Source organism: Eschrichtius robustus, chromosome 19 (genome assembly GCF_028021215.1).
Source record: "Eschrichtius robustus isolate mEscRob2 chromosome 19, mEscRob2.pri, whole genome shotgun sequence".
Classification (NCBI taxonomy): Eukaryota; Metazoa; Chordata; class Mammalia; order Artiodactyla; family Eschrichtiidae; genus Eschrichtius; species Eschrichtius robustus.
The window spans coordinates 66,682,955-66,702,964 of record NC_090842.1 but is presented as its reverse complement, the minus strand read 5'-3'; the positions used below and the strand labels follow the sequence as shown (position 1 = coordinate 66,702,964).

General features: G+C 44.0%; 1 protein-coding gene across 1 annotated transcript; it reads right to left on the bottom strand.

Annotated features, from left to right (window-relative positions):
• Window positions 1–324: 324 nt before the first annotated feature.
• On the bottom strand, window positions 325–7,956 carry LOC137752504 (NACHT, LRR and PYD domains-containing protein 2-like). Its single transcript, XM_068527188.1, is given in 6 exon segments — window positions 325–433; window positions 3,293–3,463; window positions 3,788–3,958; window positions 7,249–7,419; window positions 7,764–7,812; window positions 7,815–7,956. Coding segments are annotated over 6 exon segments (813 nt in total).
• Between the last annotated feature and the right edge of the window lie 12,054 nt (window positions 7,957–20,010).

The window sequence follows — 20,010 nt, the reverse complement described above, 5'->3', positions numbered from 1 at the left end:
CCCCCCAAATAATGTATCTTTTCTCTAAGTTTGGTCAGAATCCATTACTAAATAAGACTTTTATCCATGAATGCTTTCACCTATATTTCTCTTGATATACTTGAGATATAGACATTTCATCCACAGCAGGGTTAAGTGATGTGTGTATGTTTTATGTAAACCGGAGGTACAACCACGGCTAAAATAACATCTGGCTCAGCAACTAACATCACTGAGAAGGATCCTAGGAAGTTCACCATCACCTTGACGATTGATCCAGGACTTTATTGGAGAATGAATGACTCCTGGGGGATTCAGAAAATGAAAGCATGAGAAGAAGGTCTGTTATTTTTTTGGATCTCGACCATCACTCTCAGTAGTCAGTCGTGGGTTGCTTTCCTTCATTCCTTTCAGCAGCTTCTGGATGCGAGCATCAGATTCATCTGTCTTCAACCTAGGAGGTAAAAAGGGAGGGGAAATTTCTTGTTGCTTCAAGGAGAGTCATTCCAAATGCCCAAGTGCCTGCAAATCTCATGATTTAGGAATGTGCAGAGCAAGGGCCATCTTTCCTGGTTATTACATGCTGCAAAGTAGAGTTCCATATCAATTTGTAGGGAAAAATGATGCTATCAGGTTAACATCGTAATGGTATAAAGCCACTCTGCAGCTTTGGAAGCTTGGATGATCTTGGGTGATGGTCATATCATACTTGGCACTGGAGGTGGAGTTGATGAGTACATCTGTGATGTACCTGTAATACCTACCTAGTCCATAACTCACTTGGACAACTTCTCCTACATGGTAGATCCAGGATGAGGAATACACACTTGAATCAAGTCAGTGTTATTAGCTTTTTATCCCCCTTCGTTAGAAGATACTCGATAACTACCACCCTGTATTTGACCTGTGATGAGAGGCAGTCTCATTTCTTGGATTCACCTTTTGGTAACCATATTCAGCCATGTGTATGTGGAAATGGGGAGTGAGAAGGGGGAGAGAATAATTAAAGTAAAAATACGTATAAAAACAGGAGACCAAAGATATTGGCTGCCATGTTTCTTATTGGCATTATAGTCTTGGTTTTGCTGGCATATGAATCAATATCTGTTTTGTTGTTTGAGATTCACAGTACTTCCATGCAACAAATCTTCCGTTAAAAGAGGAGTAAGTTTTGGAGATCTAATGTACAGCATGGTGACTATAGTGAATAATAGTGTATTATATACCTGAAATTTGCTAAGAGAGTAGATCTTTTTAAAAAAAAATTTATTTATTTATTTTTGGCTGTGTTGGGCCTTCGTTGCTGCGTGCGGGCTTTCTCTAGTTGCAGCGACGGGGGGCTACTCTTCGTTGCGGTGCGCAGGCTTCTCATTGTGGTGGCTTCTCTTGTTGTGGAGCACGGGCTCTAGGAGTGCGGGCTTCAGTAGTTGTGGTGCACAGGCTGAATAGTTGTGGCTCGTGGGCTCTAGAGCACAGGCTCAAAGTTGTGGCACACGGGCTTAGTTGTTCCATGGCATGTTGGATCTTCCAGGACCAGGGCTCGAACCCGTGTCCCCTGCATTGGCAGGCGGATTCTTAACCACTGTGCCACCAGGGAAGTCCCTGGTGATTGTTTCAAAATGTATACACATATCAAAACGTTACATTGCATACCTTAAATATATACAATTTTAATTTGTTAATTATATCTCAGTAAAGCTGGAAGAACTCCTCCAACTCCCAAACTCAATACACCCAGTCAACCTTAAGCTAGCTTGAGCAGATACCTTGTCAGCAATCAATATAACATTGGCTAAAATATGGGCCAACTAGCTTCAAAATATTTTAAACATGACCCTTTAAGGTCAAACATAATTGTGTTTATTCATGATTGTCAGAGGTTGGTCATAGCCTGTGGTAGAAAAACAAAACTGGTTCTCACAGTAGAACTGGGTCTGGTCAAAAGTGTTGAGGGAATCAGAAATGGGGTGTGAAGAACCAGATTGGAAGACATAAATGTGTTGCTCTTAGAATGAGGTGTGATGGTGGGGTTCTTTGGCCTCAAGCAAGAGAAAATGACTATAGTTGACTTAAAAGGGCTTATCAGAATATGGGGTAGAATTAGGGAACTAAAAACCGACTTCTAAAAGGGCAGGCCCAGGGCATTTGTGCCTTTCTAGGATCTGTGATTCAGGAAGAAGCCTCCACCTTGAAGCATTCATCTTGAGATTCAAAGACCGGGAAAGAATGTCTGATCAGCTGGTCTAATGAAACAGCTCCGATGTTGTCTTTGTGAGGGCTTTACATCCTGATTGAAATTCACCAACGTTATCTAAAGTGAGAGGGCTAATCCACAAGAAAGGGGCTAGAAAAAAAGACCTTTAGTGTACACACATTCCTTCTTTTGACTAGCATGGTACCTTGGGCTCTGAAATCATGTTAAGTAAATATACAATGTTTCTTCTACATAATTAACGATCATTTAAAGCCATCAATTGTCTATGTTGCATTTGAGGATTTTATTTTGTTTTGTTTTGTTTTTTGCGACGCCACACGGCTTGCGGGATCTCAGTTACCCAACCAGGGATTGAACCTGGGCCACGGCAGTGAAAGACCAGAATCGTAACCACTAGGCCACCAGGGAACTCCCTTGAGGATTTTTTTTTTTTTCTATTTTTTGGCCGCGCCGCGCAGCGTGCGGGATCTTAGTTCCCTGACCGGGGATGGAACCCGTGTCCCCTGCAGTGGAAGGGCGGTGTCTTAACCACTGGACCGCCAGGGAAGTCCCTCCCTTGAGGATTTTAAAAAGCTCCCACACTCTTAGGAAGAGTTTTATGGTTCTTTGTTGCCAGGGTAGCAAGTAAACAACAGAACTCAACAACAACTTGCTCCAGCGAGCAAGTAGAAGACAGCCAATTGGTGATAGCTTCTACGATCACAGATTACTCTCATTAGATAGCAGACTCACTCCAGAGAACATGCTTCAAACGCTGCCATTGACCCACTAGACCTCTGTAACCCACGCAGCCTGCAAGCAAACTCTTTCCAAAACACCGTATAACAGCTGCAAGTTGGTTTCCCTAATGAGACAGTGGCTGGCTGCTCTAAAGCCCTAAGTCCACCTCCTTGGTTTCCAGATCAAGTGTTGGTCTCCTTTGACTCATCTTCCCTGGCAAAACAATCGAAGGAACCTTTAGGAGAATTATCTCGTGACCGGACATCAGTAGAGGAAAGTTGAGTGTTAGTCCTAGATGCCTACAGCAAATTCCTGTAGCTTGTGCTGCCCCAAAACCTACGATCATGGAGCAAACACTGGGGAGTAGTAGGATCATGCCTGAGTGTCTGGAGGGGGTAACTTGGAAGTTTCAAGGCGTCACACGGCATCTTTACTCCATTATACCCCAAGGAATTCTGGCCCAGGTCCACAGTGACCAGGCTCTGATTGCTTCTAAGGGCAGACAAGAGTTCTGCACAACTGAAAGGAGAGATGGCACATCCCCACAACCTACAGGCAAAACACACAAATTCATTCATTCATTCAACCAATGCTTGTTGATGCCATCTTATATGCCAGGCGCACACTTGGGTGTTGTTCTTTGTCAGGGTCGATCTGGCTATTTGGGGTCTTTTGTGGTTTACTATGAATTTTGAGATTAAATTGTGTGTGTGTGTGTGTGTGTGTGTGTGTGTGTGAAAAATGCCATCCTAGTAGACTTTTTAAAATACTCCATTGAATTTATTCCAGTCCTTTATGATAGACCTGGAGGGGTCTGCTACATTGATAGTTCATTGCATATACAGATTGAAGTTCAAAAAAACCATAACTTACCATAGACACCTTAGTTTACACAGTGGTTTCTTCAAAGCTTCACACAGAAACTTCAGTCCAGTGATTCCTATGTGATTCAGTCCCAGATCCAAGTGTGTAAGGCTTGAATTTTGTTGAAGGAGCATTGAGAGATGAATGCAGCCATCGCTGGTTATGTTGCAACACCATAGCCTAGAAATCAATCACGTGAAGGAAAAACTTTTTTTCCACTGAAGAGATGCACCAAAACCATGACTGTCCACCTCAAGCCATGGGTTTTAGACAAGCTTGAAGACAGTGGAGGCATGGGAATGGAATCATATGTGGTGTCACAGACAGAGTAATACCCCCGCCAAGATGTCTACGTTCTAATTCCTGGTCCCTGTGACTACGTTACATTGCAGGTAAGGGGACTTTGCAGGTGTGATCTTGTAAGGCTCTGGAGATGAGGAGATTATCCATGTGGGCCCAATGTCATCACAAGGTTCCTTACAAGGAGGTTGAGCCAGGACAGTCAAAGCCAGCAGGGAGAGATGTGGTGAGGGAGACAGAAGGACATTTGAGTACACCACCCTGCTGGCTTTGAAGATGGAGGCAGGGGCCACAAGCCGTGGGATGCAGGCAGCCTCTAGAGGCTGGAACAGGTAAGGAGATGGATCCTCCCCTGGAGCCTCTGGAAGGACCACAGCCCTGCCCACACCTTGGTTTTAGCCCAGGGGGACCCATTTTGAACTTCTGATCTCTAGCACTTTAAGATGAGTTTATTTTCAGCTTCTTAGTTTTTGATAATTTGTTACAGAAGCAGTAGAAAACTGATACAGGTGGTATGTATTGTTTCTGCCCCCACCGTGGGGCAGAGAATGTCAGTCTTGCCTTGGCCTGCCACCTTCTACTAGGGGAAGGTGACCAATTATACTTCCTAAATCCAGTTACTAGAATGGTAGAATGTCAGAGGTGGTGGGCACTTGTTCTGGATGTACCTGGTACTAGATCTTAGATATCAATTATTCAATTACACAGAATATCAGTGGTATTTCACCCTAACTTTTTTTTTTTTTTTTTGGGCTGCACTGCACGGCTTGTGGAATCTTAGTTCCCCGACCAGGGATCGAACCTGTGCCCTCGGCAGTGAAAGCGTGGAGTCCCAAGCACTGGACTGCCAGGGAATTCCCTTAACTTTTTTTTTTTTTTTTTTTTTTTTACTGTCTCCTGCTTTACTATTAGAGTCCTGAACTTAATGATATTAGCAGAAGAACAGAGATGATCAAAGTTATGATTGGCTGTTGCCATAGACAGAATAATGGCCCTCAAAGATGCCTGTGCCCTAATCCCCAGAACCTGAATGTGTTACCTTACATGGCAAGGGGAACCTTGCAGATGACCTTAGACTAAGGATCTTGAGATGGTGAGATTACCCTGGCTTATACAGAGGGGCTGAATCTAATCTTAGGCAGAAGTGAAGAGAAGTGTGGTATGAGGACTCAACCCATTGTTGCTGGCTTTGAAGATGGAGGAAGAGGGCCATGTATCAAGAAATTCAGTGGCCTTTAGAAGAGGAGGCTGGCTCTCAACTTGCAGCCAGCAAGGATACAGGGACCTCAGTCCTACAACCACAAAGAACCAAATTCTGCCAACAATCTAAGTGAGCAAGGAAATGGATTCCTTCCTAGAATCTCCAGAAAAGAACACAGCACTACTGACACCTTGGTTTTATCCCAGTGCCATGCATATTGGTCCTCTAATACAAAACCATGAAATTGGGTGAAGCCACTAAGTTTGTGGTAATCTGTTACAGCAGCAATGGAATACCAACACAGCTGCCTTTACAGTTTAATGATTGTGTAGGCTTTGGCTTCCACAAAGGCAACCTGTCACATGGCTGGACCCCAGGGAATAATGGTCATGTGATACATGCAGGAATGTGGGACCACAGGCAACCTTAATACCCCTGTTCCCAAGCTAAGAGCCACAGAACCTGGACGGACGATAGGAGTGGACAACAGTTCTGAGCTGACCCATATGAACGGCAAGGAGCCAACATACACCCCGATGGCTTCGTAATTTGTATGTTTATAGGAACTTCCATGACTATGGGGTCATGCAGGAAGGCCCGGGCAAGACTGACAAATTCAGTTTTGACAGCTTAGCAAGATGCGGGCATGGATCAAAAAAACTGAGCTGATGTTTAAAAAGAAGAGGACTTGACCTGTATTTCCTGAGATTCATACCTTCTACAGGTATGCAAACTTGATGAGGTTTAATGTCTAGGTTTCAGTTTCCTTATCGTCGACCTGGGAGAGATGAATATTTATTTTATACGCCTGAGAGGATTAAATGAAATAACCTCTGGCAAGTTCTTAGCACATCTTAGGTGCTTAATAAGTGTTGACCATCAGTATTTTGTTTTTCTCTTTGGATGCCAGCAACTTCTCACAGAATTTGATTTGAATATAGGGCTAGTGGGTGAGTAGCTATGGAACTGTATATTATTTTAGTGTTGGGGAGCTTAGATAGTGGGGAAAAATTCTTTCCTTTTACCTCTCTCCAACCAAGAACTAAACACTTCATGGAATTTTAAGTGAGTGAGTAGTTTTCAGATACTGGGTGCCTTAAGGCGCATCTTAGATTAAAACTAGTTTGTAGGAAAAGCTAACAGTTACTGTCAGAGGCAATTTTGTAGAGAGCAAGAACACCAGAGATGTTAATGCTGAATAGAAACAAGCACTGCAGGGCTCCCCTGGTGGCACAGTGGTTAAGAATCCGCCTGCCAGTGCAGGGACGCAGATTTGAGCCTGGTCCAGGAGGATCCCATATGCCGCGGAGCAACTAAGCCCGTGCGCCACAACTACTGAGCCTGCGCTCTAGAGCCCACGAGCCACAACTACTGAGCCCGCGTGCCACATCTACTGAAGCCTGCGTGCCTAGGGCCTGTGCTCCGCAACAAGAGAAGCCACCGCAATGAGAAGCCCGCGCACCGCAATGAAAAGTAGCCCCCGCTCCCGCAACTAGAGGAAGCCCGCACACAGCAACGAAGACCCAACACAGCCAAAAATAAAAATAAATAAAATAAATAAATTTTTAAGAAAAGAAACAATCACTGCAGCCCCATTCCTTTCTGAAAAATAGTCTTATGATTTTAGTATTAACAGGAGGATTATACCGAGCTTGTTGGCAAATAACTCCACCTACACCCAATTGCAGATAGCATTTATGTTACATAGTTTTAAGAACACGCATTAAAAAAAGTAAATCAAACCTGGAAACCAGCTACACCTCCCAAGTCCCTACGGAATATTGACACCACTTCTTGTAATTCTTTCTATAACCTTCTCCCCAGATCTCCCCAGAGCTGACCATCAGCATCATACTTTGGGTATTCAGAGGAATTAAATGCTTGAAACTGTCCGATTTGAATCCAGTATGTGATGTGTGTATGTACATACAGGACACACACGCACATACAGAGCCAGCACGGACTTAACACCAGGGCTTGTAGTTGACATTCAGGGTAACTCAGGCCCTCACACAGAAGTTTCACCCCACGATCTCCAAGAGCGTTCTTTGCCAAGCACAGGTGTGTCAGCCTCTGGTTGACAATCAAAGCAGAAGACAGATCCTTGCAACAGGCTTCTGTAAGGTGACAGTTTTCCAACCTTCCAAAGCACCCCACAAATAGTAAGATGGTGAAAACGTTTCCAAAACCCACCTTTCTTGGCTGTCTTCAAAGACTAGCGTCCTTGGCTACACCCCTTCTTGTTAACTCTCCACCCTCTCTGGACGGTGTGCTACTGACCGTGGTCGTAAAGGAACAGGAATGAGAGAAGGATGAGATGCCTGAGCCATTTGCCTGGGACCAGAAATGGGAACCAGGCGTCTACATCGGTGGGAGGTCCCATCCTGGTCACCCAGAGAAGCCAGGTGTTAGCATTGCTCTTCTCTATGTGGCCCTAGATCTACCACAAAAATGCTCCATGGAGAGAGAGGAGAGACTTAGGACGACCTCTGTAGGAAGCACGCTGGGTGTCTCAGAGTCATGGACAGCACCCGGCACCCTCATCCAGGAGCTCATTTGCCGTGAGGTTCAAGCATGTGAGGGACTAATTGATTTTGAGGCGGCAGGAGAGATCAGCCCATTGCTGAGTGGTGGCAGAACGAGATACCAGCCCGCAGGAGAAATGGTAACAAGTCATTCACAGGAACCAAACAGCAGATACATAATTGTCTGCAGTTTTGTCTCTCACTCCATTATGTTAACCCTGGACCAGATTCTGGGGAGGAGTGGTTGTCAAAGTGTGGTCCCTGGACCAGTTGCATAGCATCCTCTGGCAGCCATCTAGAAATGCAAATGCTCAGGAAAGCTGCATGTAGAGCCCAGTGATCTATGTTTTAAGGTGTCTGTCATGGAGAAGATGTGTTAGAACAAATTCTTAAGCCATATAACCAGAATGGGACTCAGAAGATCTGGGCGAGACCCAGGAATTTGGATTTTAACAAGCTCCCGGGTGACACTGCTGCTGGTTTGGAGACCACACATCGAGAACGACTCATTTAGAAATCCAGCCAGTCAAGCATATTATGCAACATGGTACCCCTATTCTCCCCCTGGAAATACGTATTCTTTATCATGAGCAAATGAAACTTCATGGGAACATTATGTAAAGACCATCACGGCCTTTGGGGTAAGGTCTTTTTGTTTGTTTTTAAAAAATATTTATTTATTTGGCTGCACCGGGTCTTAGTTGTGACATGCAGGATCTTAGTTCCCCCACCAGGGATCGAACCCGTGCCCCCTGCGGTGGAAGCACAGAGCCGTAACCACTGGACAGCCAGGGAAGTCCCAATAATTTGGGACAATAATCCAAACTACCATGGTTTTTGTAAAAATTAAATGTAAACCCCCTCCCTTTGTAATCTACCTGTCTAGAGATGACAGCAGACAAGGCAGGGCTGTACCACTGTTCCTATCAGAGTGGAGACCACTGGTCCCAGTTCAGTGACCCCCTGCAGCTGGTGATGACCGGTGAGTGAGACACAGAGGCAGCAGAGCCAGAACTGACCCCTCTGTGGAGGGAAGAACCGGGCTGTGGGGATTTGCAGCACGGAGGACCAAGCCTCCATCCTTAGGAAGCACTCAGGGATGATGCCGAGACAGATTTCCTCAGGGTGGGGCGAGGAGGGGAGAGAAGCCAAAGCCACGTCTGCTCCCAGGGAACAAAAGGGGACGGTGCGTACGTGGCCCTTCCCTTTATCACCAAACTTCCTTCTTTCTCCGGCGTTTATGAGAAACCCTCCCTCTCCAGCATGGCTGGCACTGTGGTGACTCCAGGGGAGAATGTAAAGTTGCAGTGTTTCACCAAAATCAAGTTTGAAGCATTTCTTCTCACCAAAGAAGATGGAGATCACATCACCCAGAACCAAAGCTCCACCCCCGAGGACAAAGGCTACCAGGCCATCTTCCCCTTGAATCAGGTCTCTTCCACACAGGCAGAGAGCTACAGATGCTACGGTGTCTTCAACCAAGAACCGTATGTCTGGTCTCTGCCCAGCGACCCATGGATATCAAGAGGCCAGTCTCTGCTGCGGGAATGGTTGAATCTCAGGAGATACCAAGGAAGGAGTAGGCAGGGCTCCAGTGGAGCAGACTGGCGGTACCCAGTCTGCTACAGGGAAGCCCCATTTCAATATTTCTGTAGTATGAGTGTGAGTTTTGAAAAGAGGATGAGAGATGTGACTTTTTACAGAGTGAAGGAGAAGTATATTTTCGGGGTTTGTGTTGTATGTGTGTGTATAGAAGCATCAAAGTGCCAGGTACTTTTTATAAATAGTAAGTTGACACATAGCAAGATGTGATTTCAATTCCCATTTGCTTAGGCTGATGGATAAGGGCAAACATAATATTACACACTTTATTTTCAAGGGAGACAGAAAGAAAAGTTGACAACAGTTACAAGGTTTTTCTCCTATGTTTTGAGTAAAAATATCCAGACTGTCTCTGGCCAAAGATCTTTCAATTTCAGCAAATCAGGGCAAAATAGAAAACACTTCTTACACACACACACACACACACACACACACTATGTGTGTTAGGTGTGATGTGTTAGCTTGATGGTGGTGATCATTTCACAATGTAAATGTATATCAAAATATCACACTGTATACCTTAAATATATAAAATTTCTATTTGTCAATTATATCACAATAAAGCTGGAAAAAAGCAGACTCATGTAATAAAGCAAAATGTAAATATTTCTAGGGAAACCAAAGAAATAAAATCAGAAATTTAAAATCTCCCTCAGTAACTCCCACTTCTAGCTATCACAGGTGTATCAGACCAAATGTCTCACTGAGAATAACTATAATAAACATTGGATCAAAATCACACAGCTATATCTGTCACTTATATATGAGCCGAGGCTACAAGATCCCCCTAATGTCTGATGAATCCTGGTGTGCAGCATTGGGAGGATATGACCTCCTTCTACTGTTAGAGAAGAATTTTATTGGAAAGAGGTTTTAATATCTTTCTGATCTGGGTTTATCTGCCCTGATAGTTCTGAGACTTTTGTCAAGCTCTGCAATGTCTTTGAACTTCAATTCTCAATCGTATATTTGAAATATTGTCCTTTTCACAGATGTGTGGTGGAGATTTCACATGTTTAATTATGTAGAGAACCTACTGTGACATGGAGAATGTCCTTGACATTATTTAATTCTCATTTCTGTCTTCTTTATTCCTTTAACTCCTTTCCTCTCCCCATCTCTCTCCCTCACCCTTTCCCTCTATTTCTCCAATTTAAAATAGAAAGTTGAGAATAACGGACAACAGCAAGGACCAGCAACCTGTGGCCAGTGGCCGAATCTGGCCCACCACTTGTTTTTGTCAATAAAGTTTTATTGGAACACAGCCCATTCGCTATATATTGTCTGTGGCTGCTTTCTTTCTGCAATGGCAGAATTGAGTAGTTGCTACGGATAGTATATTTCCTGCAAAATTGAAAGTATTTACTATCTGGCTCTGCAGAAAAAGTTTGCTGACCCCTGGTTAAGAGTATGTGCTCTAGGGCTTCCCTGGTGGCACAGTGGTTGAGAATCCGCCTGCCAATACAGGGGACACAGTTTTCGATTCCTGGTCTGGGAGGATCCCACATGCTGCAGAGCAACTAAGCCCCATGCGCTGCAACTACTGAGCCTGTGCTCTAGAGCCCGTGAGCCACAACTACTGAGCCCACGTGCTGCAACTACTGAAGCCCACGTGCCTAGAGCCCGTGGTCTGCAACAAGAGAAGCCACCGCAGTGAGAAGCCCGCGCACCTCAACAGAGAGTAGCTCCCACTCGCGGCAACTAGAGAAAGCCTGTGTGCAGCAACAAAGACCCAACACAGCCAAAAGTAAATAAATAAAATAAATAAATGTATTAAAAGAAAAAAAAAAGAGTATGTGCTCTAGATTTTGACTGCCTTTCACACTCTCTGCCTCAGGTTTAAAAACAGTTATGATAATAGCAATACCTGCCTCATATTATTGTTTGAGGATTGAATGAGGTAATACATGCAATGGGCTTAGAATGTACGTGACACGTTATCACTAAATTTTATGGTTTTAAAAAATTGAAGTAGAGTTGATTTACAATATTGTTAGTTTCAGGTGCACAGCATAGTGATTCAGTTATTTTTTTCTGATTATATTCCATTATAGGTTATTACAAGATAATTGAATATTGTTATTTAGCCACAGGCTATTTTCCAGTCATAGAGCCTGGAGAGTGCTCAGGTTTTCAATTTTTTTTCCTTGAAAAACATTGGCTCTCAAAGAGGCAAAATGAGTTAAAATTAATACCTATAAGAATTGATACAAAATAAGTGACATGGATGCACGCTTAAATGTCAACAGTAACAAATACCATCAACTGTAGGACAAATGAACTTGACCGTTGTGACAGATACACTTTAGTTAACATAGAATATGGATGCATTTCAATATCCTTGGTATGATGGAGTCAACTAATTGCACCTGTGTCAGTGGTTCTCAACCAGGGGTGATTTTTGTTCCCCAGCGGACACTTGACAAAGTTCGGAGACAGTTTTGGTTGTCAGAACTGGATGGTGCTACTGGCATCTAGTGGGTAGAGACCAAGGATGTTGCTAAACATCCTACCATGCACAGGACAGCTCCCCATAACAGAGAATCATCCATCTCAAAATATTGCTAGGTGCCAAGCTTGAAAAACCTGACCTAGTTGGTCTGGGAGAGAGACTGCACATTAGAATTGAGACAGGCTGGGGAATGCCCTGGTGGTGCAGTGGTTAAGAATCCGCCTTCTAATGCAGGGGCGTGGGTTCGATCCCTGGTCGGGGAACTAAGATCCCACATGCTGCGTGGTGCGGCCAAAAATTAAAAATAAATAAATGAAACACAGTAAACAGCAATTTTTAAAAATTAAAAAAAATACAAGAATTGAGACGGGCTGGGAGCTGGGACCCTTTGCTGCAATGCTTGCGCCTGGACTCCTCCAGCAATAAAATACAAAGAAACTACATGGGACTAAAAATAACTGCGTGCCTGCCTACAGGTGGGGCAAATTCTGGACTAAAAGATACAAAGAGACCAAAAAACGCAACTGACAATTTTGAAGAGCCCGGAACAAAAGCGGGGGGTTGGGAGCAAAAGCAGGGTACTGAGCATGCCCCCTGCACAAAACACCACCTCAGGGGTGGGCAGACCACCTAAGCCCCCGCTCCAGCCCGACACCCTGGACACACCCCTACCCTCTCCCCATATAAGGAGAGAGCTCCCCCCTCCCCCTGCCTTGGGGAGCAAGCCAGCAAGGGAACGTGATGTTTGTTCTCTCTCCCCCCTGCTGCAGCAAGTGCCCCAATAAAACCTTGCGTGAATTTCTTCTCTGGCCTCTGATCAATTTCTATTGATTGGGGAAGGCCAAGAACCCTGGTCAGTAGCAGAATCACCTGGGGGGTTTTTGAAGGCTCCTGGCTCCTTAAAGCCCACCCCAGACCAATTCAAGTAGGATGACCAAGGATAGGACCTGGGTAATTTCAATGTGAGTCTCATTTTAAAGATTGAGAACCACCGGTTGATCATTATAAGGAGGGCCATTTCACCCTGGGCAGGAAGTCCTGCCCTCCCCCCAGGTCCCGTGGGCCAATCACAGAGTGCGGGCTGGTAGAAGAATTTCCCTTGTTGGAGGTTTTGCTTTGCGTGAAATAACCCACAGGTTGCAACTGAGTCGTAGCCGAAGGGAGGTGAGTACCTACTCTGTTTCTCTGTCTGATCTCGTAAGTCAGTGGCAAATATTGGTAGAGTCTCTAGCACAGAATGTTGCGAGCTTGAATGGCTGGCGTGAGACTTTGAGAAGGTTTTTTCAGCCCTCAAGTTGAGCTCTCTCTTTATCAGGAGGAGACGAGATTTGGAGTGGGGGGAACAGCTGCCAATGGTTTCATGTGTAATTTTTTTCTTCCAATGCTATTTTTAAGTGTTTCTTTAAGGTATGATTTCCATCTTGCAGAATCCACCCGTTTTAAGTGTACAGTGGCTTTTAGCAAACTTACAACAGAGTTGTGCAACCATATCTATAACGCAATTTCAGGACGTTTCCATCACCCCAAAGAGATCCCTCAGGCCCACCTGCGGTATCTTTGCATTCCCACTGTAATTGCGAGCAGAGGACTACTGTGTCTGAGCCTCAGTATTTCATCTATAATTTGGGATGGTATCCCTCCTTGATCTCAAAAGACGGATGCAAGTGTCACTGTCATGAAGGGTGAGGGACAGCGACGTGGTCATGAATTGATAAATTTGTATTTTTTTCCCCCCCCAAATGCTTGTGGTGGCAGAGCATCCAGGGGAACGACTGCTGCTAATTAGATGCAGAGTCCTGAGCAATTCTGTAGCTCCAGGTGGCAACATATCGCTTTCTTTCAGCAAGTGCCTTTGCTTTTATTTTATTTTAGTGTTTTAAAATAATAGTAGTATTTTATTTATTTATTTTTGGCTGTGTTGGGTCTTCGTTTCTGCGCGAGGGCTTTCTCTAGTTGCGGCGAGTGGGGGCCACTCTTCATCACGGTGCGCGGGCCTCTCACTATCGCGGCCTCTCTTGCTGCGGGGCACGGGCTCCAGACGCGCAGGCTCAGTAGTTGTGGCTCACGGGCCTAGTTGCTCCGCGGCATGTGGGATCTTCCCAGACCAGGGCTCGAACCCGTGTCCCCTGCATTGACAGGCAGACTCTCAACCACTGCGCCACCAGGGAAGCCCTGCCTTTGCTTTTATTTTGCTGTCACAGCGGAGCCTTTCACGCTTGTTCCAGCTCAGGTCCTAAGTTTATCCGCACTGGTCTTCACCCTTACGTTGCTTGTACCTATTTCAAATAAAGAACTGCTTGGGGCTTCCCTGGCGTCCAGTGGTTAAGGTTCTGAGCTTCCACTGCAGGGGGCACGGGTTCCATCCCTGGTTTGGGAGCTAAGATCCCACGTGCTCCGTGTCACGGCCGAAAAAAAAAAAAAAACAAAAAGAAAAATTAACCCCGAAACAAATCAAAGAACTGCTTTCTGCTAAGGGTAAAGCTATTCACCTGTAGTCCATTTGGCTCCATCAACTCATTTCGTTATTCATTTTTCAAGGCTACCTCTCAAGTCCTGCTTTTATCTGCCTATGAATATACCCAAGTCGCGGGCTCCCCCCTTTTCCCGTCACCCATTCATTCTGGGTGGGAACAATCCGCTTTCACGATGGTAAGCGCAGAGAGAATGACCTAAGCGTGAGTGTCTCTGCTGCTGTAATCACAAGACATATTCACTCAGGGAAGGAGCCACTATATTCCTGGGATCGCGTGGTTTCAGGTGTGGCTCTTGGCCAAACAGGCTTAGCAGTGGGAACTAGAATTAAATGACTTATCCTGTCACTTGAGCAGGATTAGTGTAGGAAGCCAGAGGTTTATGTCCGTCTCCACTCTGGGGGTTCTCAAATGTAGATGCTCATCTTTACCCATTTGTACGAGACCAGGAATTCCTCTTCTGTTTCCTTCTCTGACTTCATTCGGGTTCTCCCCCAATATCTCCTTCAAGGAATCGTGCTCTGTCTCCTGGGTGGTCCGGAGAGCTAACTACCTCTGTGCACCATTTAGTCTTGGGTGTTTACCTTCCTTGTTTTCCCACGTGGCTCTAATGCGGCTTTGCTGTACTGGGCTGCCTCGTTGAGTAAATGAGCAGTTCGTGGTGTTACCTGCAATCCTAACTGGTCGTCCTTCAGTTACGTGAGAACCGAATTATTGATCTGTAAGCAGCACTCAGGCTAGAACGAGATGGTGACTTTCTGCCTATTTTAATGGCCTGCTTCATTCATACTGTGCTGCCCTGTGTGTTCTGTCTTCAGACGCAAGCCTATTTCCTCCTCACCGTCTGATCCAAAATTCCATCAGCCTTCGTGTCCCCCGCACGTTGGTATGCTTGTCAAGGACCTTCACCCCTCCCTTCACCTGTGGGCTCTTAAACCTGAAATGTAGGCTTTCACTCTCCCTGTCAGGTTTCTAAGAAGAGCTCTGTGTGTCCCCACGTCCCCATCATGCCCGTGTGTCCCCAGGCCACTCGATCCCCACGTACTTACTTAACAGTGTTTTTCAGCTTGTGAATCTTCCCCGGTGTTGCCCACTTAATGCCCGAGGATGTGAGGATTGTTGTTTATTAATTTGCTTTTTGTTCCATTGAGGAAGTGTCAGTGATTGAGGGCACAGGTTCTTGAGTTAAACTCCTGGATATAATCTTCGCTTCGACTCGAGCAAATGTGAGAACTTGGGCCTTTGTTTCCCTATGCCCGTGATCCTAAAACTAGCATTTATCATAATCACCTGGAAGCTTTGTTAAAACACGGTTTTCTGGGCCCATCTCCAGAGTGTTTGATTTTGTAGGGCTGGGGATAGGGCTTAAGAATCTGCATTTTCATGAGTTCCCAGATATGCTGTGGTCTGCGGGCCATACTTTGAGAACCACTTCCCTAAGCCTCAGATTCATCATGTGAAGCATAGATAATAGAATTTACCCAATAAGGTGGTTGCAAGAAAACAATATGATATGTAGAAGAGCTTATAATAGTTCCTGTACATGGTAAATACTCAGATGTTGACTATCATAGTGGCTCCTTAGAAAGACAGAGATTACAGAAAATGTAAAGGAGATTATCCAGATAAAGGGGGTATGTTTATAAAGTGAACATCTTATGCAGTCATATTTTGTCTTTTACTTTTATTATGTCACTTCTAAGTTAAAAAGCTACGATAACTTCCTCTTGATTTTTTGAAACATTTTTTCGTGTGTGCATTTGTCTGTATATGTATAAATATAATCTCTAGTTGTACCTATTTACTATCATAGTTAGCTAATCATACTTGATTGGCGATTACATCAGTGTATGTTCATGTATATAATCACACTCCCATGTAATCACTAACCAGATCAATAGACAACTTTTCCAGTGGATGTTTACTCTTCTCTCTGAGCTGTCTGGGAAAGGCAACCGCTATTCTGACTGCTACCACCATAGGTTAGTTTTGCTTGTTTTGAACTTGATATGCATTGAATCAACTCAATTAGAGTTCTTGTTGTATGGTTTCTTTTACAACTACAGTTTGGGGACATGAAGAATAAAGGTTCTGTGAACAGATGTGCATGCATCTTTTGCAGACCGAAGCATTATCGTGGGGTTTCTAATCGGAGGTAAAATTGCTGTGTCATAGAGCACATGTGCTTAGTTAGCTGTAGTGAAAACCACCCGCAAGTTTGGCAGTGGTGTTTTCAATTTAAATTTATCTATTTATTTATTTTTGGCTGCGTTGGGTCTTCGTTGCTGCGCGCGGGCTTTCTCGAGTCGCGGCGAGCGGGGTCCACTCTTCGTTGCGGCGCGTGGGCTTCTCATTGTGGTGACTTCTCTTGTTGCAGAGCTCGGGCTCTAAAGCGCAGGCTCAGTAGTTGTGGCTCATGGGCTCTAGAGCACAGGCTCAGTAGTTGTGGCGCGCGGGCTTAGTTGCTCTGCAGCACGTGGGATCTTCCCGGACCAGGGCTCCAACTCGTGTCCCCTGCATTGGCAGGCGGATTCTCAACCACTGGGCCACCAGGGAAGTCCCTGTTTTCTCAGTTTAACTCGTACCACCATGTAAGAGTTGTTCTTCATTGTGTGAAGTGCTTGTGCCCGTCTTTAATTTTAACCATTCTGATGGGGGTGTCGTTTTTTCTGTTCATCAGGTTCTTAATTTGCATTTCTCTGAAGTCTAATGAGGTTGAAGGTCTTTCAATATGCTTATTGGCCATTTGGCTGTTCCTTTTTTGAAGTGCCTTTTCCAAATCTTTTGATTTCTTTCCATTGAGTTTTATCTTATTTTAATATGTCAGGGAGGAAGAAATGTTCCTCTACCCTTCTAGGTTCTTCTGGCTGGCCTAAGAATTGACATGAGACTGATTAACAAGAAAAAAATCGGACAGTTGTTTAATACCATATGTATAAATGGGAGAGAGTCAGGGAGACTGTGTAACTGGCCAAAATGGCCAAAACCCTTACCATAAGTACCATCTTCAGCTAAAGACTGTCGACTAAAAAAATATTTTCACCACCTAAAAGTTGAGAGTTATGTTATATTTGGGGGATATGCTGAGGACTTCAAGCCTGGGAGTCAGGGTCTCAAGTAACCCTGAGAAAACTGCTCTGAGGCGGCGAGGGGGGAGCTAGGAAATATAGGAGTTTTGCAACAAAGGGCAGGTGGTAGGAACAAAAGGTTACCGTTAATAAAAGACAACCAGATATCTGGAGTTAAGGCACTTAGCACTTTTCTATGTATGGGAAGATGCAAGAGTCTGGGCTCACTGAAACCATTCCTTTGATAGGCACCTCGGCTATCTGGGGCCAGTATCCTGTGTTTTCTCATCCTGAGTTCCCTCGGGGCTCACGGTGGGGAGTGGCTGCAGTCTGATGGCTGCTAGATGGCAGGTATTCTTTGTTTCCTTCCTGAGTTCCCTCAGGGCTCACCAGCTCACTGGTGGCTGGTGGCTATAATCGCTGATGACTGTGACATCCTTTGTTTACTGATGTGGCAGGAAATATTCCATTTCTCAAGACAAAAGAGGACGTTGTGGGTAGCGGTTTGGGACTTCAAAGGGGAGAAAGGCAATTCACATGAAGGCGGAAAAGCAAATGTTTGGTAAACAAGTGTTTGCTGGGCCAGGCAGGAACATAGAGTGGACTCTGGTCTCCAGGCTCTGCTGAGTTTCCCCTGCCACACTTAGCTTGTGTTCTTTTCACGTACCTCTGGTGGTAGCTCTATTCCAAGAAGAGACCCTCTGTCTAAAATTTTTTAGGAAGTTAGGGGGAAAGTCAAAGTTTCTTCCTGAGTCTTTTGGGCCTCCATTGTTTTCAGCTCAAGATAATGCACATGCTCAAGAGACGTTTTGGGGTACCAAGTTTTGCTCCCCTACAATGGAAGCTGTAGAACAATTTGGAAAGAACTGATACTATAATACAGAGCCTTCCAACTCATGAATGTTATTTCTCCATTTACTGATGATTTCTTTTCTTTCTTTCTTTTTTTTTTTTTTGGGTGTGCCACACGGCACAGCTTGTGGGGTCTTAAGTTCCCTGACCAGGGATTGAACACAGGCCCTTGGCAGTGAAAACATGGAGTCCTAACCCCAACATTTTTTTTTTTTTTTTTTTTTACAAACTTGTGGCTCTCAGGAGAGAGATTGGATGCATGATCCTAGACTTATTCTTAGGTATTTGGTGTATATGTATGTAACTCTTCCCCCCAGCACATAGACCTGATCAATTCAGTCACTTCTAATAGCGTGTGTATTCTTCGGGTTTACTTTTTTTTTTAAAATATCGTGGCTTTTTTAAAAAAAATTTTATTTATTTATTTTTTGGCTGTGTTGGGTCTTCGTTTCTGTGCGAGGGCTTTCTCTAGCTGCGGCAAGCGGGGACCACTCTTCATTGTGGTGCGCGGGCCTCTTACTGTCGTGGCCTCTCCCGTTGCAGAGCACAGGCTCCAGACGCGCAGGCTCAGTAGTTGTGACTCACGGGCCTAGTTGCTCCGCGGCATGTGGGATCTTCCCAGACCAGGGCTCGAACCCGTGTCCCCTGCATTGGCAGGCGGATTCTCAACCACTGCACCACCAGGGAAACCCCGGGTTTACTTTTTTTTTTTTTTTCTCACACACACACACTGTATTTTATTTTTACAAGAGATAAGTAGACTGACACCAAGCATTGTACATGGATGACCACAACAAAAGCAACAATGATTGCAATTACCAAACATGAAACACACTCATACTATGTCATAATATTGACATTCAGTCCAGTAATCCTCCACTGTAACAGCTCCTTTACTTTGCAGTGAAAATTGATTTGTATATTCTTTGCCTCTGAGTCCTTGTGGGATTTTTTTTTTAATTCAGACAGAAAGTCACAAAAATTATACTCATCCTCATCAGTTCACTCAGTCCCATGTAATTAATTTTTTTTTTCATCTTGATCTTTTGTTAGCACTTTTATGAGTTCATCAGTTTTTCATTAGAGTTCTGAAAATGCTTATTCATTCAGTTCAGCAGTACAGTCAGTTACCAGAAACCTGTACTTGTCAGAGTCTTTTCCATGAATTTCTTGAAGATGAAAGCCTTTTATAGGAACATATTTGCAAAAGCATCAGAGTACACCCAGAACTGTCTGTAAATGACAAAAGACTTAAAAATGACCACGGTTAAAGATTTGATGAAAGTTCATAATAATGCAGTTGACAAGAAAATTAGTTATTTCTGAGATATACATTTTAAAGTAATAACTAGGATTATTACTTATAACATTATACCAGAACATATAAGATTTTTAGAAATTTCATGTAATGTCTGAAACATTTATATTAACATATTTCCATACATATTTCCATACAAATACAAATATAAGATTTTTAGAAATTTCATATAATGTCTGAAACCTTTATATTAACATATTTCCATACATATTTCCATACAAATACAAATATAAGATTTTTAGAAATTTCATGTAATGTCTGAAACATTTATATTAACATATTTCCATACAAATAACCCAATGAAAGTTTAGTATTAGTTGTTTTGTTTGTTGTTTTATACTGCAGGTTCTTATTAGGCATCAATTTTATACACATCAGTGTATACATGTCAATCCCAATCGCCCAATTCAGCACACTACCATCCCACCCCACTGCAGTTTTCC